Raw genomic sequence first — 27,528 nt, forward strand, 5'->3', positions numbered from 1 at the left:
TAGATTCTCATTCTTGTCATGGTCTTTTACAAGATGGATGCATAAAAAATGTGCGGATGTGAAAATATTGCATGAAGTTCGGAGTGGGGTAAGTTGAGCCAACCAACATGGGGCAAGTTGAGCCATGGTAATTCTTATGGTAATGTATAATAAGAAAAACAAACAAACCTTAAATAGCCATTGATATGCAGGCAGAAAGGAGCAAATTCACACGACAGTTCTTTTACTTATAGAGGGTGTAAGTATTTACAGCGAATTAGCTAGTGAAAAGACTTTAGATAAAAAATGACATGCTGGTTCTTCCCGCATAGATTTTGTACATAGTTTTTGTGGCTCAACTTACCCCAGAGGGGGGCACAACTTACCCCATATATGGGGCAAGTTGAGCCATTTGACATCGTTTTTTTCAAAGGTCACATTGACTTTAAGTGTGGGGGTAGAAGGTTATATATAGGTGAAAAATATTTCCCAATAATCAAATTTAAAGGCAAGGTACTTATTTCTACAATATTATTGGTCATATCAATTATAACATGCAAAATGCAAAAAGTGTCACAACTTACCCCGCCTTCCCCTACCCCTCAACCGAATCTCATGCAGCCATGTAGTTTTATTGATTTCTATTCTGGTCAGTGCAAGCAATGCTTGTTCATATCTGTCGGATTTCAATTCTCTTCATAATTTGTTTAATCATTTTCTTTGCTAATTTCTTTTATAAGCTGTCAACAAAAAATAAACTCCAGCTTCTAAATTGAAACTGAACTATTTGTAAATTTGAAAAAACCCCACAGTTTTAGTAGATCCATGCAACATTGATCAGAGCTGTCAAATTTCACTTTTCATCTATACTTGTAAACCAAAAACAAACTTGTATCACACATCTACACTACTAACAGGTATAAAAACCAGGAATTTACTTTTAGTGAGGCAATGCTCAAAAGAATCCTAGAAACTAAAAAAGGGAACCTGGAAATCCCCTTCATCACAATGTTAAGCTTAAAAAAATTTGCAGATTTAGGCAATAGGTTGGGGAAAGTACCCCCTACCCCCCAAAAAAAAAACCAAACAAGAAATTGTCTGATACAAACAATTAGGTACTTGGTAAGTGCATGTACAAAACAATTTCATAGTAATTTTTTTTGCAGGATGGAAATGCAACTTCCTTCATAATTTCATATAGTATTCCTTGTGAACTATACCTTTTAAAAGTCAATAGCAAGCTCCTTCTGGTGTGACTTTTAAAGTGAAAGACTTAAATAACAAGTATACAATATTTCTTCACCATAAAATTTACCACATATTTGTATTTCAATATTGGTAACCAACGTTTTATCATGGTAACTGACATTACATCTCGGTAACTGACATTACATTTTCCACTTGGTAACTGACATTACATATATTTAATGGTACCCTATGGCTTCATTGTTAATTGGTAATCTTTAATATTGGTGTAGAAGGGAGGGGTGTTACCTAGAGAGGAAATCTACCGAGTTTCATATAATATATCCTCTTTTCCAGGAAATGAGAAAAAAAGTTCATGTTTTTGGTAACTGACATTACATACCATATCACATACTTCATATCAATGTTTTTTAATCAGATGAATGAATTACTGGTGTTTCTTTCTGTGGGATTTTAAAAAGTGTTATAATAGCAAGCTAAATCACAGGCAAAAACATCATGATCAAACCTGTTCTTTAAAAATCTGTCAAAACAAAATATGTATCAATATACTATTTTCAACACTAATTTGTATCCATACTTTGGCAGCCATTTTGAAATAAAAAATGGCTGCCAGAGTCGGAAAAAAATTTGTCTCAGAAACTTCAGGTCTTGTTTTATCAAAAAACATAAAGCATTTGACATGAATATCAACTTGATTTTTTTGCCTCTGTGTCCATCTGTTGTGAAAATGCCCTTTAGTGGACACAGAGTCTGTGTAGCCCAATTTGGCAACAATGCCACTTTATCGTAAGTTCATTTCAGTGTAGGTACTAATCATAGAGTTTTATATCGACGCGTAACATGTACTGCGAATTCTAGTATTGCATAGGCAATAGCCTACTAGTTAGGTTAATACGGGTAACGTGTACTCTGTGATCTGACTTGAAATTTGTGTGATGAGTGATGTTTGAAAATATTGTGTACGTGTGAAATTTGGGGGAAATTTAGGAGTATGGAAACTGTGTGCATTAGCGCCAAATTAATCCGGTCTCGTAGCCGAGTCATGGGCCCCAAGTCCGAGACCGAGTAATGAACCCTCCAGTCCGGCGAAATCAGACTCGAGTCATACATCACTGCCCCCAACAAAATCAAAGTTTGTTGCCCCTAAATGACCTTTGACCTTGGTCATGTGACCTGAAACGTGCACAGGATATTCAGGGATACATGGTTACTCTTACATGTATGTCCAAGTTTCATGAACTAGATCTAGTTATGACAACAAATCCATAAATTTCCCAAACCTGGCCAAAGTTCATTGACTCTAATGTGACCTGAAACTCAGGCAGGAGTTCATGAACTAGGTTCATATACTTTCAAAGTTATGACGACATTTCAAAAACTTAACCTTGGTTAAGATTTCGATTTGATTCACCCAACATGGTCTAAGTTCATTGACCCTAAATGACCTTTGACCTTGATCATGTGACCTGAAAGTCAGGCAGAATGTTCAGTTATACTTGATTACCCTTATGTCCAAGTTTCATGAACTAGGTCCACATACTTTCTAAGTTATGATGACTTTTCAAAAACTTAACCTTGGTTAAGATTTAAATGTTGACGACGCTGTCGAAAGCGGCGCCTGTAGTCTCGCTCTCTATGCAGGCGAGACAAAAACTTATCTCAGATTCAACTGTGGAAGAAAAGTTATATCTTAAGAAGGAAACTAAATCTTACCTTGTAAGAATCCTACCACCAAATACAAAGATAGTAGATTTCTCTGAATCCATGCTCATTTGATGATCAAAGATTAGTCTTGGACCACCCTCAGATCCTGTGTCATCACATATCAATGTCCATTTAGCAGATGCAATGTCATACACGTAGAAATCACTCTGGATAGAAAATATTATATATTCTCTAAAGATTAGTACACATCTTGAATAAAAATATCAGACTACGTTCATGTTATTCTAGTTATTATTCATTGCTTGTTCTACCCATTTCACTTTACTAACTACACCAAAAAAGTAGGCAATTCTGATGAGAATGAAGATATTTATTAGGCCTGACTTGAAACGGATATTTCAATATTCGGATACCCAACACTGAAAACCGGACGGCGGACAGGTATGCGAAATTTTACCCTGAAATATAAAAAATAATATCCATTTGCACTTGTTTGAGTTATATTTAAGATTTTCAGTTATATTTGAGTTTTGAACCTATCCGATGATGGCGAGAGTCAGCGTGCGCTAATTAAAATATTTCTGAAAACCACAAAATTACGAGAAGCTGAATATTTTGGGTTGAATCTGTTTTGCAATCGGATTTGACTAATGTGAGTTAGCGTGAGGCTACGGCTACAAATGTAGTTCGTATGACTGTGTAAGCTATTAGTAAATGACTATTATTTGAGTTATACAAGTCGGGCCTAGTTACGATCCCATTTAATGGTTGCGAGAGTATGTGTGTTTATTTTTTAGTTCCGATCGAATGAAATAAGATGCAATGAATTTGACCGAGGCGAGTGTAAGTGCGAGTCTACTATTACTAAAAGTCTAAAACCAGACAGGCCTACATCATTCAGCTCACGCACGTGCTGTCCTGTCTGGTTGTGTCTGGAGTGAATCGTCCGATATATATTTGGTCACATTACACTCGCTACACCTTCAGATGGGATCGTACTTGGAATATTTTCATTTTCATGTCGGGTTTCTCCTCATTCCCCAAATTATAGCCAAGCTTCTCATTTCTCAACTTCTGAAACATAATCACACTTAGAAGATTCAAGACTTTAATCACAGTAACAGTTACTAATCACTCACATTCATCACCAGTAAGTTTTACTGCAAAACACGTCGATTCACAACGGACCTCATACTCGGCGGGCGCACATCATAAACTTTCTTTCTGGCACGATATACCGCCTTTTAAGTATTGTTGTTTACATGATGATGGATATCAAAATTTATAGTGGATATGCCATTTAAACTGAAATAAAGGAAAATGTGTGTTTTGTAATTTATATATTAAATATTAATTCAATCAAAAATAATCATCTTCATTGGTAACAAAAGTTGCTGTGAGAAAAAGTAGAATTCATTTTGCATTTGATGAATAAATTACAAAAAACAACATGACACACCTGAGTAACCCGATCAACATTTATTTGACGCTTAAATGGTTTCAAATTATCTTCATTCTTCACTCGCATTGAAAGTCGAGGTAAGAAAATATACGAAGAGTTACGCATTTGAAATCATCAAAACATAAGACGGGAAAGAAAAACGATCTTAAGCGACACCATAGTAAAATCGCCATCGTTGTCAGAACGGAACTTTACTCCATTCACAGACGGTCATGCTCCAAAACTGATATAAGGTCATGTTTCAAAACTGATATAAAAACTATGGTTTTCGGCAGGAATATATTACCGAAGAAGGTTAATTGATATTGGTGATTATATTGGCGACTAAAACTTATAAATTTTGTTGGTGAGTCTTACTAAATTTAATGAGTTTTTGTGACAGGAAAGTGGTGAATCAGTGTCCACGGATACCCGAACCCGAAAAATGAAAACCGTTGTCCGTCCACGCAGGCGGAAACCGTTCGGATATCCGTTTGGTGGCAGCACTAATATTTATCACATCAAATTCAATGCTCTTACACACAATCCAACTCAAATCCTTACACTTACGTGTAACCAGATAAAATGCCTAATAATAGTCTAAAATAGGTTGAAATATTTTCAGTCTTGACATACCAATACTTCCTTATAATTGCTTCAGTTATTTAAATTATCCTTTCATGTCGAGAACGCTTGGCTAATGCATAGAAAATCTTTGTTTGCAAATCATTTCTACAGCAATGAGCATGTACGATGCTGATCATGTCTAACCTTTAATGGAGAAGTGTTCCTCATGGTTTGATCCATGTATCTACCCAAGATAAAGATCTGATGCCTCCTTGGATCAATACACATCTTATGACATGACCGAGCTGAAGGACCACCCTGAAGCCACGAATAATAATAAAAAATTATAAAACTTCTATATCAAATACAAAAAAATACATCGTGCACATCAATACTAAACCAAAAAAAAAAAAATGCCCAAGAAAGATACATGGTGTTCCGTGAAACCTACTACACTAAGAAAATTTGAAGTAGGCCTACATGTATTAACTTTTGGTTGCACACAAGATTTTATGAGACAATATAAATCTCCTATATCTATAAATCAGACTATGGATAGCTGAATTATGAACGAATGGAAGGATTTATTAATGCTGAACTAAAAATCATACAAATAATTGATATATATACAGATATTGCAATTCATATTTACCTGTAGACACTTCCTGACCATGCATAATCACTCTGAGTTTAATACAAACTATCATATTTTATTGATAGTTTTCTCATAGTAAGGATGGTAGGATAAAATTAAGTGGTGTCTAAGTGTCAATTCGCCTATATTATCTATTTCAAAATCATCAGCAATAAGTTAAAATTTCCAGTCCTTTGAGAAAACAATAGATGTTTTAAAACTTTCAATTTTCATCATTTGGAGAAGAAACTGACTTGACTCTGAGAATCACACATCCTCTAAAAATTAGTAAATAATTGAAAAGATTAAATACCCACCTCTTTTTCAGTGTCTTTTGAAAGACATGTCCATTCATTTTCCTGTACACTGAATACCCAGAAATCAGCGAGATCAGTTGTACCATCCCATCCACCAAATAAATAGATCATCTCTGTAGAAACAGTAGGAAGGGGATGTCAATGAAGAAATGAAATTAAGTCCTTCATTAACTCTTAACATGCCATACACACTACTAACCCATCGCCACAGTGCTAATCCGATGCTAATCCCCTGTGCCACATTGATTTTGGGATCGCGAGTCGTATTCACTCCTTTCAATAGTCATGATTACAATTGCTTGTAACTCTCTAACGATTAGTTTATCCACAAAATATTGTGTAGTTAAGTTGTAGGAAATTTCATACTTCTTATAATGGTGTCCTCATTATATGGATTGGTTATTATCTTTACCGCTAAAATATTAGTTGTATCAAGTGGTTCCATTTTGTGGAGTGTTTTGTATGGATAAAAAAACCTAGGTCTCTTCCCTCTCGGAGGCGGAGCAATATCTTGTAAATAATGTAGAAATACTCGAAAGTCGAATGTAAACCGCATAAGTTGATCTGCCAGAAAGCAGAGTTCGCACTGCACACAATAGTGCTAATTACGGCGTGCATGCAATGCGCAATACAATGCAAAACGGCGTAACAATGATTGTAATTCCGAATGTGCGCAGTCATGCACGAAGCAGGCGAGGGTAGGAAAAAATGCAAGCACAAAGCAATCAATAGTAGGCGTGCGAGCACGAGTGTGGCATGTTATAGTAGGATACGTAGCGTGCACGAAGCACTCAATGAGTTAATTGTTTTTAAAAAAAATTAGAAGAAACTACTCTTACAAAATTGCATGTAAATTATCAGGCTCATCTTCATCTTTATGTTTGTTATGTTATGTCTGTTTAGGGTTTGTAAGGTTTGTTAAACTATCAATTTATTTAATATGTATCATCTCGTTATATATATTTATTTGAAATACGCTCTCTTTTCATATATGTTCTCGTATGTTACTTGATTTTAATTGTTTGTATCATTGGTGGCAGCATTTCATAAGACTTCAATGTTCTTCCAAGCTGTCTCCACATACAATTTTATTGTATATATAAATTTTATTGTATATATAGTTTACCTTGTAATTGCTTTTGATTTTAAATGAAATACATTGGAAATGAATTGATTTGAAAGAGCAGTTTGTTATAAATGCTGATTGTTCTGAAAGTTAAGTATTTCCAGAGTATTGTAATTTCTTGTGCTTATAAATTCTAGTAGTTTATTGTAGCAAAGTACTTCTAAGAATTGTCAAATGTCAATTGTGAAGCTTGTGAAAAGGGAAATACTGTTGATATTCAGACAATATTGAAACACACACACTAATAAGCTTTTTCGGTATTGATATTTTTAATACCGGTATTACTATTTGCTTCAATACCGGTATACCGACTAATACCGGTGTAAATTCCCAATTTATTGTGCAAACTGTCCAATGTTTGATGTTGTTTGAAGGTTTGCATGGTGGTATGTACAATCGCTGATGTGGTTTACGGTACACCATGTGAAGTGTTGTAGAAACAGTGGATAGGAGAAGAGAAGAAATTGATAGGCGAGAAAGTGGAGATTTGAGAGTAGAGTATTCTTTCTTGAAAGTAGTCCTGAAAAGGACTGTAAACCAGGAAAGATTGATGAGTTGAGAACAGCTTGAGTAGTAGAGCTAGTGAGGAGATGCTGGCTTGAGTCGGCGAGTAGAGATGTTCTCAACTCATCAATCTTTCCTGGTTTACAGTCCTTTTCAGGACTACTTTCAAGAAAGAATACTCTACTCTCAAATCTCCACTTTCTCGCCTATCAATTTCTTCTCTTCTCCTATCCACTGTTTCTACAACACTTCACATGGTGTACCGTAAACCACATCAGCGATTGTCCAATGTTTGTTTTATGTTTAGCCCTGATATGGCCTCGGATAAACTAAGAGTGGATGCTTGCGGTCAGCTGAGGAATGCTCAGTATGGTCCGTTCTCATTGACAGAAACTTTCTCAAACATATTTTCATAGATTGAAAAAATTTAAATATGACGAAGTTGAGACTTGTCTTGAGCCTTGCAAGTCACCACTAACCTTAGATTTTCAAATGTAAATAATCATGATTTGTTTATTAAAGAGAGATTAGAAAATGAGAAATTATCGTATTTCAAGTCCCAACTATTAAAGACCTGAGCAAAAAGTTATACGATCATGCTCTCTCCCGGCTCCACCGAGACGGCGAGAGGGAGTTACCTGTGCACATGCGCGAAATTATCTCAGCAAGCACGTGGTACAATTAATCTTATCTCCATGCTGAAATGAATTAGATGTAGTCAAGTTACCAAATGCTACACCGCACCTACTCACTGCTACTTTGCTAAACGTGTGTACATGCCCCAAGTTCCAAGCACCAAATTCCCTGCTGAAACAGTCAAGGAGATTTGCGTGATTTTCCCTTCACCGATTTGGCCCCACTCATTCACATTCAGATTCGCCCCTTTTTTTACCACTCACATCAACACGTGTTCGTCGAAGGTTCAAAGTTTGTTGACCTAAAATTTTGACGTCTCGTAAATAAATTTTCTTATGTCCATTGTGTTGAACCCCCCCCCCCCCCTCTTAGCTAACTCCCTTCAGGCCATGTTTTCTCCCTCTTGTGAATCTCCACATGTTGTCAAAAAAGTAAAAACCTCCCCCTTGACTTCTTATCCCGCGGCTGCCTTTCTCACTCTTTTTTCTTGATTTTGTTTTTCTTTATCTCCCCAGCCCCTTAATTCCTCACTCTCTCTTTCCCATCGGCCCATCCTCTCCCCGTCACCACCCCTCTCTTACCACAAACAATCAACATCCTCCTCTTCTCCGAGTCTCGATCTTCCCCTTTTTTTTCTATTTCTCTCTTCTCTTGCCCCCCCCCCCAAGTCCTGATCATTAATACTTTTTCATTTTAATAATGTAAATTCTATCTTTCACACATGCCAAAATTAAGTTGATCATCATCTTATCACGCCACCAGTCCATCATAAATTTAAATTACAATCAATCCAATAGTTTATTTCATTTTATTCATGGCCGCACATGCACAAAAAGGATAAAGCACCCATCACAAATCACACAAATATTCCAGCCATTTTCTTCCTTCCATTCACGATCACTTCACAGATCATTTTCAAAATAAACCAAGAGGGATGGCGTAACATTTTTTTCCTGTTGTCAACATTTTTTTTTTCATTGTTTTTTTATTTATTTTTTATTATTTTTTATATTTATGTTTGTATTTTTTTTTTTGGGGGGGGGAGTCAAACGACTTTTGTAGCAGGCTGTATAAAAGTAAACTTGTCATAATTGAAACAAGTTAAGAGCAGTCCGAGAAAAAAACTTGCACTAGGAAAAAAAAGTGTTAATCCCTGTGGTTTGTGTGTCGATGCCCAGCACCCCCTCCCTCCCCCCCCAAAAAAAACTCAGTGAAAATCCCATTGAAACAAGTTAAGAGCAGTCCGAGAAAAAAAAACTTGCATAAAGAAAAAAAACAAGTGTTAATCCCTGTGGCTGTGGTTTGTCAGTCAACGCCCCAAGGTTGATACTTTGTTGAAGACACCACGTGGTCAAAAGGCAGGCTGGGAAGTGTTTCAAAAAGAGTTTTGTCAGTGATTTTGTTTGTTTATAGAGGGATGTTACAAGCTATGACAAACCCTCGCATGTGATTGGCGAAAAGCAAATCTGTGTTGAAACCACTGAAAAAATCTTCATGAAATGCTCCCCATCTCGATCGGCTTCGTTTGTTTAATTTCTGTAGCTGTGTGCACAAGTGCATGGAGCCGACATGCACCCCATGTAGGCCTACGTAGCGGTGGGGCCGAGGCCTTATGCACCGGCTAGCGGAGCTCAGACATTAGTTCAGGGGCGATGTGTTCATTTCGAGGTTAGATTATCGGATTCTGATTTCATTAAATACGTTGAGAGAGCCAAACAACTTATTGTTTTGGCTTAATTTTACTGTAAAAATACCCATAGACGACAATACAGAAGAAAATACCGATATTATATTTTCAACTATTGGTATGACGGTATTTCGGTATTGAAATTTTAACTGCGGTATCCATACCGGTATGACGTTCATACCGAACGGTATTACTAATACCCGTATACCGAAAAAGCTTACACACTAATAATAGTAAAAGTGATAATGATAATAATAACAACAATAATAATAATGTTGGATTTATTAAGCGCATAATAATTAATACTTATCAAAATCTCTATATGCGCTTTAAAATCAAATATATTAAACTAAACTTGTATAAATCTACAAGAGCTACAATAATAAGTAAATAGTTTACAGCATTTATACATCTAAATAACAAAATAGCATACACATAATATCAGGAATTATAAACTTTTTTTGACATACTGTAAACCCCATGACATTGTTTTTTATCAATAGCATCCTGAACATTTCAACATTCATTGGGAACCAATCAAACTGACTGATATTGATACATGCTACACCCAACAAAATAAGATATCAAGAAGCATATGGTACCAATTCAATGTGCTGCACAGTATAAACTTTGAATAACATGCAATAAATTTCTATACATAGGAAGCATGTATAGCTGTTTGAGCTAAAATGGAAGAGTGAGTGTATTTGTACCTGTATTTACATCCATACACATTTGATGTCCACCTCTCATACCGGGTCTGCTCTCATCTTCACAAACAGTAAGGGGTGATAAAAGCTTCCAGTGAGGCTTATAATCTTGATTAGCAATATATGTATTGAAGAGACCATCTTGTGAAGCTATATCAATGATCTGTTCACATCTATCAAAATCACCTTCTCTCACCTGAAGGAAAGAATAAAAGAATGATAATTGATATACATGCAGTAATGTTAAAGGTCAAGTCCACTTAACAAAAATGTTGATTTGAATCAATAGAGAAAAATCAGACAAGCATAATGCTGAAAATGTCATCGAAATCAGATGTAAAATAAGGAAGTTATGGCATTTTGAAGTTTTGCTTCTTTTCACATAATAGTTATGTGCACAATTTAGTCACATGTAAATAAGAGAATCGATGATGTCCCTCACTCACTATTTCTTTTGATTTTTATTGTTTGAATTATAAATATTTCAATGTTTACAGAATTGAAAATAAGGACCAACTTGACTGAACCATAGAAGGTTAAACAATGGTAATTTCACATGTTCAGGGAGAAACAAGTGGAATGCCTCTGGCTGTCTCACCTGCATCACGCGATTCAATATAGCAGCAGTGCTGACTTTGAAACTTACTATAAAATAATTATTAACAAAAAACACAATTCATATAATGATACAATACTACGTTCATTGACATTTGACCTTGATCGTGTGACCTTAAACTTGTCAGTGATACTTGATTACCCCTATATCCACATTTTATAGACTATATCTATAAACTTTGAAAGTTATGACAGCAATCTAATAATTACCTCTAAAATGGCCAAAGTTCAATGACCTTTGACTTTGGTCATGTGACCTGAAACTCGCATGAGATGTTCAGTGATACTTGATGACTCTTATGTCCAAGTTTCATGAATCAGATTAGGGACAGTGATTTTCCGTTTCAAAAAATTGCCTTTTCCGTTTCAGAAAATCTAAAATTCCGTTTCAGCATGTCAGAAAACGGAAATTCCGTTTCCCCATAGACTTTGTACACACGGAAAAGTGACAATTCCGTTTACACATTGAATAGCAAAATCCCGGGGCAAAATCACAACACTTGCACTGGTCAAAATTTGTATCTGCTACTGTACCAACAACACAATAGAATCCTTTCTAATCGGATCTATGCGGGTGCATAAAATATTTTTCCAACCCCATTTAGCATGCATACATCCTCACCTTTCACATTATTAGCATTATTTCACGGTGAAATGATATTTCATCGATAATTTTGGGGTTTTTTGGACATCGTTATCATCAGTCAACGGCTTTTGCCAATCCGCCATCTTGGATTTTAAGACCACGATATCGTGCTGTTACATCTTCAAACGTAGAGGGCAGCAACACACGACCGTGCAGTGAACGATATGTGTGTGCATGTGAAGCCCAACCCGGCGCCGGCAGGGTACGGGTACGGTGCGGGGTACAATCAAGTGTGCTGATGTCGAGTGCAGTCACGATGTGTGAATTGTCATGAAAGTAGCGAAGTGAGATCGTGTTTTCTGGGGTTTTGTGGCCATTTAATATTCTCATTTTGTTGTGATTTTGGAGTAATTTCTGTTGCTATTCTGTGTATTTTGAGGGAAAATACGTTTTCCGTGATTTTCCGTTTGAAATGACACTTTCCGTTTCAAAACACCCTTTCCGTGAATTCCGTCCGTTTTCCGCAATCGCGGAAAATCACTGTCCCTATCAGATCCATAAACTATCAAAGTTATGATGGTAAATCAACAGATACCCCCCCACATGGCCAAAGTTAATTGACTTTTGACGTTGGTCATGTGACCTGAAATTCGCACAGGATGTTCAGTGATACTTGATTACTCTTATGTCCAAGTTTTATGAACTAGACCAATAAACTTTCAAAGTTATGATGGTAATTCAACAAATACCCCCAACTTGGCCAAAGTTCATTGACCTTACATGACCTTTGACCTTGATCATGTGACCTGAAACTCGCACAGGATGTTCATTGATACTTGATTACTCTCATGTCCAAGTGGCATGAATCAGATCAATAAACTTTTGTAATTATGATGGTAATATATGTACACACAGCCAACACAGCACATAATCTGTTTTCAAAAGATGAAATTATTCTCAGCTCAATTCTAATGCTTGAAATAAATAACAGACTTGTAGTGCATTTATCATCATTCACATAATACATGGACTGATGCTGATCACTCACCAGCTTGCTATGCAACTCTGTCAGCAATGGATGCTCTAAGTTGACCTTCGACCTCTTCTGTAAACTCTGGAAGGCTTCATGGTAGTTGTTCTGACGGAAGTGCTTTAGGCACAATCTGATAGCTTGGCTTTCTCGATACTACAGGTGAAAAAGAGAATAAACATAAAGGTAAAAAAAATATTTTTCAGTGTTCAGGCTGACTAATCCTAACAAGCTTAAAAATGACATATTCCATTACAATCAACAAAAAAAGAACAAAGCAAATATTCAACAATATTTGTGAATAAGTAATAAAAAAACACAACCAACAAATAAATTTCAATTAAATATAAACAAACTCAGAACTGTTAAATGAACTAGGGAGAAGTACCAAGTACATTCAATATAAAAATAGATAATATTACACAGTATTATACTATCATGAAGAGCAAATAAATTGAAATCAACACTTCACAGATTGAAAACTGAAATGACTGATCTCATTATCATGATGCTGTAAATATGAGCAATTGTTTTGATTATTCTGCACTATTAGGAAAGTTTTAAACATTGTACTAACCTCATTATACATAAGAAGGCATGGTTGTACAATATCTGGATCATCTATTCCTCTTAATTCTATGTACCAGATGCTGTAACTAAAGCAAGGTCCCCATGATTGCAGAGGCACTGTTCAAATATAATAGAGAGGAATAATAAATCTGGTTAAGATATTCAATAGGATACCAATTAAAATCATTAGAATGAAAAAAAAGAAATGAAATGGGTACTATCATCTTTCATCAATATGTTAACAAAATTTCAAACTTCAAAAGAATTCAAAAAGTGTAACCAACTTATTTGATAATCTATATTCAAAGCTACTTTTAGTTCTTTTTATTTTTTACGTCTACATGTACCTATTTCTTCCCCCCCCCCCCTCTCTCTCTCTAAATAATATTTGCTCATGATCTGTCAACGATTAATCATAATTTTCCCACAATTCAATATGAAACTGTCATTCAAAAGAATTATAAATTCTATAATAAATTATCACTGTTGTCAACTTACCAATCTTGATATAACGACAAGGCACTGGATTTCCATTCACAACATACTTGAGTGAAAAACTCTCCTTCACATTATCATTCTTGAGGCCACTAGAAAATGAATCAAAAAGGGAAATAGATCAATATAACACTTTCTAAACAATAAAGCAAAGTTATTTCTGGCTTATAGGACCATTGACATAGAAACATTACATTTTTATTAAATATTTCATTCGTCAAAAATATTGCTGTCAACAATCTGATCAATGTTCAATACAGTTTTTATACATGTAGAGTTGTTTTATAAAGTTATTTAATCATGGACCTACAAAGAGATGGATGACAAACAAGAGCCTTCCTTTGATGCAATGACAGTCACCGCCTTCTGATTAGGTACATCTTAATGAGAACATGTCTACATGCACAGGTATTATGAATACAGTGACCACAAGGTGTTTTTTAGATGTTCTGTATTAGGATATATATGCCTTTCAATCAACAAGCTTTAGATTTATAGCAGCAAACTTGTCAGGCAATTTTTGTGTTATTACAGATTCAAAAACTTCTGCACACACATAATGACATCAATAACATTGAGAGATGCCGAATCTCTACTTCCCATGTATCCCTGGTATATTTGGAGGAAACTTGGAAAAAAAGTATAGCGCCTTTGGCAATCTCGCCTACATTAAGCGATTCAATATAGCTTACACTGTAGCAGCAGTACTGGCTTTGAAAACAGCTATAATATAATTACTCACAAAATACACCATTCCATGTTGATTGACCCTAAATGATATTTGACCTTGATCAAGTGACCTAAGACTTGTGCAAGATGATCAGTGATACTTGATTACCAGTACCACTATGTCCATATTTCATGAACTACATGGATATCCATAAAATTTCAAGTAATAATGGCCAAAGTTCATTGACTTTGGTTATGACATGTGACCTCATAATCATGCAGGATATTCACTGATACTTGATTACACTTATGTCCAAGTTTCATGAACTTCTATCCATATACTTTCAAAGTTTTGACATTTCATAAAAAAAGTAACCTCAGTTAAGATTTTGTTTTGATTCACCCAACATAATCTACGTTCATCAACTCTAAATGACCTTTGACCTTGGTCATTTGACCTTGGTCATGTGACCTAAAACTCGTATGAGATGCTAAGTGATACTTACTCTTCTGTCCTAGTTTCAATTAACTAGATCCATAACTTCCAAAGTTATGATGGAAATTCAACAAATACCCCCAACATGGCCAAAGTTCATTGACCCTAAATGACCTTTGACCTTGGTCATGTGACCTGCAACTCACATGGGATGCTCAGTGATACCTGAGTACTCTCCTGTCCAAGTTTCATTAACTAGATCCATAAACATTCACCTTTGACCATGGTCATGTGACCTGAAACTCATGCAGGATGTTCAGTAATACCAGACCTTCATTTTTGAGGAGCGCGATCGCGCCGGCGCTCCTACCGCGCTCCTTAAAAAAAATAAGGAGAGCAAAAAATCGCGCTCCTAAAAAAAAAAGAAAAAATGAAAAAAAAAATGAAAAAAAAAATTGCTAAAATTTCACATTTCACATCTTTAAATCTATGAAATGGTCTTCTTTTTTCCATAATTCCTTGAAATTACTTTGATTTAGTTGAAAACTATCAGAAAAATTAAGAATATTCATCTCTTTCCCGACTCTGATTTTAATTTAAACTCGGTAAATATTTGCAGTCCCATGTAGTCCCATATGTAGATTTTCATGGCAGCACCATGAAAGTCTACATGTGGGACTACAATATTTACCGAGGTAAGTTCAAATCAGAGTCGGGAAAGAGGTGAATATTCTTCATTTTTCTGATAGTTTTCAACTAAATCAAAGTAATTTCAAGGTATTATGGAAAAAAGAAGGCCTTTCATGGATTTAAAGATGTAAAATGTAAAATTTTAGCAATTTTTTTTTTTTCAATTTTTTTTTTAATTTTTTTTATTTTTTAGCAGTAGCGCATACGACATCTTGTAAACGTATTGACGTGACCCAGGCCTAGTTTCACCACAGATTAATTAATAGCTAACACAGCTACTGCATATATACAATGTTAAGAAAAATCTACAATTTATCATACATGTATTGTAATAAATTGATTTGAGCTCCTCACGGAGAGCGATTCTGAGGAGCTCAATTGAGCTCCTCAGAAAAATAAGGAGAGCGATTTATTGAGCTCCACGAAATTATAAACGTGAAGGACTGTAATACTTGATTACCCTTATGCCAAAGTTTCATGAACTAGGTCCATATACATGTAAGTTATGATGACATTTCAAAAACTTAACCTTAGGTTAAGATTTCGATGTTGATTCCCCCAACATGGTCAAAGTTCATTGACCCTAAATGACCTTTGACCTTGGTCATGTGATCTGAAACTCAGACAGGATGTTCAGTAACACTTGATTACCCTAAAATTCAAGTTTCATGAACTAGGTCTATATTATGATGACATTTCAGAAACTTAAAGGTCAAGTCCACCCCTGAAAAATGTTGATTTGAATAAATAGAGAAAAATCAAAATAACATAACGCTAAAAATTTCATCAAAATCGGATGTAAAATAAGAAAGTTATGACATTTTAAAGTTTCGCATATTTTTCACAAAACAGTGATATGCACAACCCAGTGACAAGCAAATGAGAGGGGGTCGATGATGTCCCTCACTCACTATTTCTTTTGTTTTTTATTGTTTGAATTATACAATATTTCATTTTTTACAAATTTGACAATACGGACCAACTTCACTGAACCATATAGTATTAAACAATACCAATGCCACATGTTCAGAGAGGAATCAATCGTTGTTTCACTTGACAATGAAGATAAATTAGAATATTTCATATAATTAAATACAAAAGAAACAGTGAGTGGATGATGTCATCAGTCTCCTCATTTGCATACCGACCAGGATGTGCATATAACTGTTTTGTGAAATTAAGCAAAACTTTAAAATGTCATAACTTTCTTATTTTACATCCGATTTTTGATGAAATTTTCAGTGTTATGCTTGTTGGATTTATCTCTTTTTATTCAAATAAACTTTTTGTTGGGGTGGACTTGTCCTTTAACCTTATGTAAAGATTTTAAGGTTGACGACGCCGCCGTCTTTGCTGGAAAAGCGGCGCCTATAGCCTTGCTCTGCTATGCAGGCGAGACAAAAATGGGATTATAAATCAATCATTATACAGCCTCTCACTTGAAACATGTCTACACTTTTCTAAATAAAACACATGGAACTAGGGAAGATTACTAATTGTAAAACAGTTATGCACATTAATAATTTTCCAGGATTTAAGTGATTTAAAATCTTCTGACATGCAGTTTGTGCAATATCAATGTTGACTCACAGACTGCTTCTTTCAATCTGTGGCCTGATTGACAACAACCATCATTTGATCAGACTAGACAAATATGAAGAGAATGTTATTCAGATAATAATTGACAGTCACATGATAGTGATTTTTTTTTTAATAACTAAGGAATTCCATGTAGGTCCATGGTTTAGCTCATATTGGGCCTAAATTTTTTGACATTTTTTAGGAAGAGGCCAATTATCTACACAGTAGGGCACATGACAACACAAATGCAAATAAATCGTAAAAGGGCATAAAAGGTAATGGCCTTTGATTAATTCAAGTCCTTTTATAGTAAGTAACAAAAAGGGTCTTTACCCCGATGTGAGTTCAACCATGTGGTCTACTGTCAGTCCTCCATAGATGATAAACTTTTTCACATTGCACACATGTGGCTTCTCATACTTTCCAAAAGTGATACTGTCCATCAAGCAACAAGACTCCAGCTTGAGAATGATGTACTGCTCACCATTACATGCAAAACAAACAGAAGGTGTATAAGATTCTTTATTAAAAGGCATAAACTGCAATGATATACATCCTCCCCCCCCCCCACAAAAAATGAATTTCAGAATAAAATGGAAACATGATCTCAATAAATTGAAATTTCATGAAAGATAAATTCACCTACCTGGGGTGTACAGTTATTATCCGATGACCATCTTGAAGACTGATCCTTAGAGTTATCTTGGAGTATATTCCTATTATAAAAATACAAAATTACAAATCACACAAACTTTAAAATGTGAATTCCTGCAGCATAATAGGCAGATAGCTGAATGAACTTCCAGACGATTCAAACAAGTGTTCAAAATCTGAATTTGAAGGTTCAATGTCAAAACATCCCCACATATTACAACTGGTCTGTGACTTACGGAAGGAGTCCTAAATAGGGTTGCAAAATTCCCAGGAATTTTCGCAGTGGAACCTTTCCATGGGAATAAACGGAAATTTATTGGGAATTTTCAAAAAGTGGCAATTTTCTGATATTCACATACAGGAATTGAAAGAAGTACCCTGGGAGATGATGACTGATTGTGCTTCGTCAGCAAATTAATATCACAAAAGATATGAAATTAATAACAATCACTAATCTCAATCAAACTTAGTGCATGTTTTTTCCCCATTTGTGAAAGTGTATTCATCTTGATTTTTTTTTAAGTCAGCCATTATATTGTTATTTCTTGCCCCCCCCCCCCATTTTTGGGGGGTGGAGGGGGGCATCTCATAAATAAATTAGTAATTTAACATTGTTCTTTCCTGGACCTGATTTTTCTATTAAAAGACTCAAGCCAGTACCATAGCTGCTGATGGGATCAGTCTGCTGTGCAAACACAGACCCTGATTGAAACCTTGATCAACAAGTGGGTCTCCACAAAGACTAGGCACTAGCACATAACCACATACAAAACTTGCTATTTCCTGAGTGAGAGGGCCTTCAGTACACAAGACATGAGTAGGCTGCACATTCAGACCCTTAACTCGAGTTAAGGCTTTGCACAGCAGACTAGTGCAAACCCTTCACTCAAGGAATGTCGTCTGAATATGCAGCCTAAGGTTTCTGCCAATGACTTGTGTACAGAAGGTCCTTTTGTTCAATAGAAAGTTGTATTCGTGCTAGTCTTGTGTGAAGGCCCACTTGTGGATCAAAGTTTCAATAAGGGTCTGTGCATGCAGACTACATGTAGGGGGCACTGTTCTGTTAACATGTTATTAAGTAATGGTAAATGGAAGGCAGGTTCTTACATGTATATTAAAAAACACCTTGACATTTAAAGAAAAATAAAAAAATAGTGTAATGCAAAGTTTTATTTTTGTTCATGTTGAATTAAAAGCTTCATTTTGTATATTATGCTCCATCAAATTACTGGATACATACTTGTACTATAATGTATTTATGTACAGTTTGATGAATATTTTATACCCTGGGCAATTTTAACAATGAAGAATAGTTTAAATACAAATGAAAATATAATATTTGAGGATATCAAATTATATATATATATATATATCACTTTTTGTGAAAAAATGAAAATTCCAGAAAATTCCCCAAATTCCCGAAAATTTCCATGGAAATTTTCCAAAATGTCCGGAAAGTTTCCAGCCCTTTGCAACCCTAGTCCTAAAACAACGCACTACTGATTGAATTCATATTTTTAAAGCGTACAGTCTGATGTTTGGGACTGTGATTGAAGGTCAAGATTTCTACAGAGACTGCAATAATCAAATATTGCAAAAGTGTAGAGAAAACAAGAGGAATGCTACTGGCAGTCATGCCTGCATTATGATATTCAAAACAGCAGTGCACAACTGCTTTCCATGACAAAAGCCAAGATGGTGTAATACGGTAATGCAAATATTTCCCAGAGGATCCTAAAACACTTTTCATAGTAGGGGAGATCGGGGTTAGTTGGAACGCGGAATAAGTTGAAACATTGTAATTTTCTTTGAGGCCTGTAAAATAAATTTATGCAATACTGCCCTCAATTTATTGCTATTAACAATACAACACTGTTGTATTATTAATAGCAATAAATTGAGGGCAGCATAAATAAATTTATTTTACAGGCGTTAAAGAAAATTACAATGTTTCAACTTACCCCGCGTTCCAACTAACCCCGATCTCCCCTATTAAGTATTTCAAGAAGAAATGTCAGAATTCAAGGATCATTTTGTAAAACCATTTGGAATAGTGATGTTTAAAGGCCAACATGTGCACAGTTTGGTGATGTGACGATTGTGACCACATTTTGTCGTCAGTAGTATATTTCAAGTATTGCTATTGAAAATTTGATATCAGTATCACAACAAAATACATGTAAGCGACACAAAATCTCCCTGTGGAGTAAATTTCTTAAAGAGGGTGGATAGTTTTGGTAATTCCTCAAAATCGGCCTGTCACCATTCTAATTAATTTGTATATTATATGAATGTGTATGTCCTAAAACAGCCATGATGTGGATGATATGAAATGAAAAGGTGTTTTACACGATAAATTATGCTCTTATATGTGTGAATTTTACCCTGTCGGGTTTCCCGAGAAGGTAATTTCAACATTGTAACGTACCCCCCTCTATCACCCAAATCCAGTTATCCACCTCTTAGCACAGACACTCACCACCACTATGCCTCTACCACAGTGCGCATCACCGCTGCTGCCGTGCGTGTGCTACGCGAGAACGATAATGTAGTCCGCTGATCACAATTTTTGCGTTGTTACTCATACATTGCGTTTTCCTGACTTTCCTTGTATCACATTACTACGAACGGCAGAGCGGACTTTAGATCTAAACAGCCTTGATCGATATTAGGAGTACGTACCTCATGCAACGCCACTCCGTTTTCCTACCTTCCTTGAACTTGCCCTTGGCTGGGGGGATTGCGTAATACCGGTACCGTACCATTGTCATAAACAAACCTCGACCGTCCCATCGTCCCCATTAAAAAAATTCAACCACGATATGATAGCTGTTGCACACAAGTATCTGCTCTCTAATTGCCAGTATAACACTGGAACAATTTGTAATTCTGAATACAACGTACAGCACAGAATTGGAAAAAACTTCTTTTTTGGTTGTTCCTCCGACTTCCCGCGTTATAGCCTCAGCTCATGTTGTTTCAAAATTGATTAAAAAAAATTATTTTACGATTCTAATGATTCAAAAGAAAAGAAAGGAAAATGAAACCAACAGAAAGAACCCTTACATTCAAAGAAAATTCCAAGATTGTGCATCCTGTTTATGTTTTGGAAATGCATTGATTTAATTCTCACTAAAATGATATATAAACCCTCTTTGGGTTAATTGGGTCTGAATTCATAGACTAGTACAGTATGCACGTTGGATGAATGTTCTGCGTATGCAGTAGGCCTGGCCGGGAATTTCATTCACATGTGCGTGGGTGTACGGTATGTGTATGAGTGTTTGTGTGTGTTGAATAGTGCATGTGGAGACTTTACGTAATAATGTCAACATAACCATGGACATTGCACTGATCTTGTATACTAAATACTCGTACATGATGTATAGGCCTCCTAATAAAAGGTCATGAAGAGTTCAGTTCACTGGTCATGTACATGGAGAGATCCTGCGTGTCCCGAGATGATTTGATTCAGTCGAGCTCTATAAAACCATGGACCTACTACAGTTCAGCATGCCGAGTTTCAGAAAACTGGCTATCCTATGGAATAAATAATGAACTTATTTTTTTTGTTATCAATTTATTGGATAAAGTTCTGTAAATAATGTTATTCAGTTAGATCGTATATTTTTCCATAATTGGTTGGCCATTTCACATAGTAATAACCACTATCTCAGTAACTAAATAGGCCTATACCAAAATAACAATAAAAATAATAATGTGAGTCGGGTGTAACGTCGATATAGGGCCTCGATCATCATATTTCCCCATAATTTCACTTTTTCCTGAAAATGTGGAATAGGCCTAACCGCTGTGGATTTTTTCTATGGTTCAGTCAATTTGGTCCTTTCAAATCTCTAATTGAAATATAATTCAAACAATAAAAAAAACAAAAGAAATAGTGATCGAGGGACATCATCAACTCTCATTTGCATAATACTGAGTTGTGCATATAACTATTTTGTGAAAAATTTAGGCTATGCGAAATTTGGAAATGCCAAACAGATTTTCTCATTTTACATCCGATTTTGATGAAATTTTCAACTTATGCTTGTTTTTCTATTGATTCAAATCAACATTTTTTCTGGGGTGGACTTGACCTTTAATTAAACATTGAACTGTGGGCGAGATGCAAAAGAACAGGGACAATGATTTACAAGCCAAGCACTGATCGATTTTCAAGTCATTATCAGCACAAGGAGGTGAAATTGAGAACGGGAAGGGACAAAATGCAATGAAAGAAAGAAAGAAATTATATAGAAAGACACTGGCAGAACTGAGTGGAGGGGGATCTAACTGCATGGGAACGAGTCATTGGGAATTTGTCTAGTCTGACAAACTTAATTGCAATTCTTTGTTTCTAACTTGACAACCAAACAAACTATATACACGTCCCTCATGAATATCCGGATAAATATTGTCAATCGGACTGTTATGAGTGAGAGAAAAGCAAAAAACCCCAAAACAAACATGTTGCGATATCGGCCTAAATTAATTGCATCATAATTCATAGTGCATCAAGTAATATTATTTCTTCATTAAAAGATAACACACTTTCTTGTGAAAATGCTTATTTGTTCAACTGCATGGCTATCCCTTCCCCAATACCCCCCCCCCCCCACCTCACTAATCACAGAGGGTGGACAAAATAATACTGAGCAACACTAGCGTACCTATGGGGGAGGCAGGGGGGCAGTCGATCTGCCCCCCCCCTGACGAGCCACAACCCATGCAAAGGATGTATCCCTGCCCCCCCCCCCCTGACGAGCTTGAAGACCTTTATTGCCCCCCCTGACGAGCTTGAAGACTTTTATTGCCCCCCCCCCCCCCCGACGAGCTTGAAGACCTTTTTAGGTGGTCTGTCTATGACAGATCACCTCTTAATTTCGTCAGAATTTTCTTTATTATGCTTTTATTATTTATTTTTAGCACTTATGATTGTCGCCAACTTTTCTCCGAATTGGCTGAATCAATTTGGCTGATTTTTCTGTCATATATAGAGTCTATCAGAGAGACGGCATACTAAGCTTTTCAAGGTCATTTGATTACGATGACGTCATCTACGCGCCATTTTGTAAAATTCTAAATTTGATCATATCAACATAACGGATCATCAATAATCAACCATATTTACATCACATAAACTTTAGGTTAAAGGTCATCTGTCAATGTCATCAAAGGTCATGTATAGGTCATGACGCGCGCGTCAAAGCCAAAAAAATTCTCCAAATGGCCTTTAAAATTTTTTGGGTATGTTTCAAGTCATTTTGAGCATTTCAAAAATTTGCGCGCGCGCACATATGCGTTTCCGCGCGTAACGTCATAACGCAACGCAGAAACACAGTTTTTTTATATATCATTGCATTGATGATATAATTCTGAGCAATTTGATACCTTGATCAACCTTCTACGACCATTAATAACGAAATTAACACCCGTTAAAGTTTGCAGCACGTGTGCACGCGAGCTCTCACTACAGGCCATATATGGGCAAAAACATGTCTATTGAAAATTCACTGTAGCTCTTTAAATAGTCCGTTGACCCCAATTTTTTATTTCATATTATATGAAATAAAGATATATCGATAGAGTATGAGTTGTAGATTTGATTTCATGTCACCATTGTCCCTCAATTTGATCATGACGTCATCAAAATTGCGCCTAAACTGAAAATTTCATTTTTTTCAAAAAAGACGTCGTCAAATTTATGCAAATTTGATCATAACTCCGTAAATATTAATAGTTTTTCGCCCAGATTTCGATATGATGTAGTTTAGAATGTACTCTTTCTCCTCAGTTAACATAAATTTTCATTTTGAGAAACGCATCATGGCATGAAAACTAGATTCTACATTCCTCTATTTTGTGAGCTATATCTCCTTTTTTCCTTGTTAGTTATCCCTGAGCTTTTATTATGTTGTAGCTGAGATTCTTAGCTTTCGCAAGTGTTGCCTTCATTTCTCGATCAGATGCCGAGATCATGCCCGTTTTTCGCTTGCAAAATTGGATTTGTAATTCTCAAATTTCCTTACGTGTAATCTCTATGGGAACGTATAATCCCTATGGGGAATATCATGGATCAATGGATAACGCACTTGACTTGCGTCCTCGGGGGCGCAGGTTCGAGTCCTGGGGTGAACAAGATGAATTTTTGTTTCCTTTTTTTTTTCTTTTTACCACCTCGTACATGATCCTATGACAATTAAAAGGTATAAAAGTTAAAATTTAGCAAGGTAAAACAGATTATACCTTTTTCATACTTCAATTGTCATATATTAATGATACCCTTTTCACAGTGCTTTTTCATCTCCCCTCATCTACCGTCTTTCACAACTATTCTATCCATATAAACATTCCGTTGTCATCATGATGATCATATTGATCTACATGAACATGGTGATAGTGATCATGATGCCGAGAATAAGGACAGACCACCTAATTCTAGTTTTTTCTTTTTTTTGCTTGTCAATTTTTTTTCTGGTAGAAAATCCTTTTTTGTGATTGAAGACCTTTTTTTTTTGGCTTGTCAATTTTTTTTGGCGCACGGTTTTGCCCCCCATCCCCCCCTGTGGAAAATCCTAGGTACGCCACTGCTGAGCAAGTATTTAGCCTTCGGCTGTAGGCCTATAAAACGTGTAATAAAAAGATCTCTGACTTTATAATATAATAATAACTTATTCACAACATATTTTATGATTGTGAGAAAGATCAGCGGTCGAGAATACATGTATAAGCCACTTTTCCCATAATTTTTCTTTCCACATGTAAATTGGCGGATCAGGCTCGGGCACCCCGCAGGTATATTTTGAAAATTGCTCATAGACATACATTTTTATTCATTTACTTTAATAATTGTATGCATTTATTCATTCATTCATGGTCATTTATCACTGTTTCATTTACCCAGTGTAAGAGAGTCTTGCACAATATAGCTAAATGTACGAAAATTGCCATTATAAAATATGGGCCCGTCTGTTTAGCTTTTTCCACCAATTTTTATTTCAAAATCCAAAATGATACATTTTCTATTGTTCCACGTTAGTTGACATCTAACACGAAACGAGTGACCATTTTCGAACTTTATTCACAACGTAAAATTTTATAAAAATCTTTTTACTAATATATAATTGGCGACCTTGCCTGACACATTCATTCCAATTCGATATTGACTGAACATTGCCATAAACAATACTGATAATTCGTTCTTGTACCATGATTATTGGTACACCCTGGCCAAATGGCACTATGCATGATCAGTTTCAAGTTTCCAATTTGCACCTTTCTAATGAGTCTGAGCAGAAATACAAGTAAAGAACTGTATATAGCTCCTTTATAGAGGCATGTTTACAGATGATATGTTGGGTACAGGGGCGGATCCAGCCTTCGCTGATATGGGGGGGGGGTGTGATTTTCAGTCATATTTTCCCCAATCGGCCGCTCGAAGCTGATTTATGTATGTTTATTTGAAGGTGTGAAGGGGTAGTCCATTAGCTTTGTTCCTATAAATCAACATAAATATTTAATAATCTCATAAGCCTTATAGAAATAGTTCGAGCGCGAAGCGTGAGCTAATTTTGTATTTGAAATTTTATGTATTTTGTCCTAAAATTTTAACATTCTGGGCAATGTTTGTGAGCTTGAACGAATCGTGTATGCAACTAAATAATTACTGCGAAGCGTGAACAGAAATTTTAAATATACGTTTTGAAGAAAAGGAACCATGCACCTGTCAAGGACTTCTTGCAGTTAGCCATAAATTCGTTGCATGTTACAACAATCAAACAGAAGTACATTTTTACCTAAAAAAGGGAAATTCTAAGCTTTTTTGTAAACGTAAACAGGATACGTATATCACTGAACAATTGATGCGAGGGCGAAGTGCGAGCGTAAAAAATCGAGATTTAGACTAAGACGGGACACATCATTCATGTTTTGTAAATCATGAAAAAGGATGAGTAATTGGGAATCTTTCTAGATTAATAACATGAATAATGCTAGCGCGAAACGCAAGCAGAAAATTTTTGAAAATCTGATCTGAAAAGGGTCAATTTAAGCTCTCTGTTTCAAGTTCTTTGTAGGAAAATTGCGAGCCGGATATTGATCGCACTTAATAAAAAGCTGATAGCGTTCATTATTATTACTATTGAGTTTTGACATGGGACCATGACATTATGAAAATGATGAATATCTTCCTATTCCTTCCAAAATAATATAGTTAGGCTTACCTAACAAATCAATTTTTATACAGCGCGAGTAGAAAATAGTGATATTCAGACAATAAAAGTGCATGACATTTATACAGAGCACTTAAAAAAAATCAGTTTGTAACTCTAACAAAATAAGTTTGATTATATACTGAGTTGAAGTATGTTCTGTATATTGACTTTAAAATTTGATATTTTAAACTCCATATTGAGCAAGATATGTAAATCACCTAATATGCGAGCGCGAACAGCGAGCGAAAATTTTATATAGTGACATGAAAGATTTGTTTTATTTTCCAAGCCTTTCACTCATCTTATTTTATTCATTCGTCTTCCTCCTCTTATTTTTTTCTTCTCTCCCCTATTTTTCTTTTTTCTTTCTTTCCCCCTTTTTTCTTTCTTTTTTTTGCTCCGCCAACAAGGGGGGCAGGCCCCTCTGCCCCTCCCCACCCGATCCGCATATGTGGATATTTAAAGTTAAAATGTTCTGTAATGAAGACAGGATCATTCAGAATAGTGCTAAAGGATGTACATGCATAGGCAAGGCATGCAGATCCATGGGGGCGAAGCAGCTGCTGACACCCCCTTCTATTGGCGGTGGAAAAGGGGGTTAAAGAGAAAAAGGGAGGAATGGAAAAAGAAGGAAGAAAGTATAATAAAACTGGGGAGGGGATAATAAGAAAATAAAAAAGGAAACCAAGACATAATGTAAAAAACGTTGCTCACGCTTCGCGCTAGCGTCGACTTGAGCGAGATAATAATTTGTTTAACATGTTCAAGATTATATCTGCCCTAGAATATTCATTTTTCAAGTCTAGTCAATATGCACAAATTATTCTGCTCACGATTCGAATATTAATTATATTCGCTTTATTCAGTGATACACATACTCTTAATGATTACAAGAAAAGTTCTAAATTCATATCACAAAAATATCAGCTCGCGCTTTGCGTTCACAAATTTTACTAAGTAAGTGCGATCAATATTCGCTTCACAATTTTCCTATAGTGCTTGCATGCAGCTAAAGGTTTAAAGGTAACTTGAATAATAAAAATATTGCACTAACTTTTCTGTGAGAATGAAATAAACAAGCGAAGCCGAAGCGAGAATGCCGATTGTACTGAATAGAAATAAAGCAACACATATTAGAAAAAAAGGAGCTTTAAGTAGAATCTGTGATAACAATGGCAATATATACAATAACACACACAACACAATATTTTACTTTCAAAAACATCTCTTGCGCATAATGTCTATTATTTTTCATAATACCATATTCAGGAATTTCCATTTACATCCATCCTAAAATTACACTACTGTATAAAAAAAACACCTTGAACGAAACATGAATAAACCAGTCGCATCCGTTGATATATTGATATCTTCCCCCTTTCAAATGCACACTCCTTACTCCCCTTTTCCCATTTTTTTCTCTAAATACAATCCGGCTCCTTCAATACCCTCCAGGAATTGCTCAGGGCTCGGGGGGGGGGGGGGGTAGGGGTCTCGATCTCTTGGGGATA

General features: G+C 35.7%; 1 protein-coding gene across 1 annotated transcript; it reads right to left on the reverse strand.

Moving 5' to 3' along the window:
* Nucleotides 1-701: 701 nt before the first annotated feature.
* On the reverse strand, nucleotides 702-20,566 carry LOC129256740 (muskelin-like). The gene is made up of 10 exons (XM_054894910.2): nucleotides 20,484-20,566; nucleotides 17,794-17,863; nucleotides 17,481-17,623; nucleotides 13,775-13,863; nucleotides 13,284-13,393; nucleotides 12,725-12,862; nucleotides 10,479-10,671; nucleotides 5,813-5,925; nucleotides 5,066-5,179; nucleotides 702-3,059 (listed from the first exon to the last, which is right to left on the reverse strand). Exons 1-10 carry the CDS (start codon nucleotides 20,564-20,566, stop codon nucleotides 2,898-2,900), a joined length of 1,215 nt encoding a protein of 404 aa, XP_054750885.2. The 3' UTR covers nucleotides 702-2,897.
* Nucleotides 20,567-27,528: the final 6,962 nt, after the last annotated feature.

Source organism: Lytechinus pictus, chromosome 3, assembly GCF_037042905.1.
Source record: "Lytechinus pictus isolate F3 Inbred chromosome 3, Lp3.0, whole genome shotgun sequence".
Taxonomy (NCBI): Eukaryota; Metazoa; Echinodermata; class Echinoidea; order Temnopleuroida; family Toxopneustidae; genus Lytechinus; species Lytechinus pictus.

What these genes read in the sequence shown, in the direction of transcription:
- LOC129256740 (XM_054894910.2), bottom strand. Translation starts at nt 20,566, where the DNA reads ATGGTACGGTACCGGTATTACGCAATCCCCCCAGCCAAGGGCAAGTTC. An exon ending in CAGAGTTGCATAGCAAGCTG is followed by an intron (nt 10,672 to 12,724) that starts GTGAGTGATCAG and finishes TCTTTCCTTCAG; the next exon opens with GTGAGAGAAGGTGATTTTGA. An exon ending in GGAACACTTCTCCATTAAAG is followed by an intron (nt 3,060 to 5,065) that starts GTTAGACATGAT and finishes TTTTCTATCCAG; the next exon opens with AGTGATTTCTACGTGTATGA.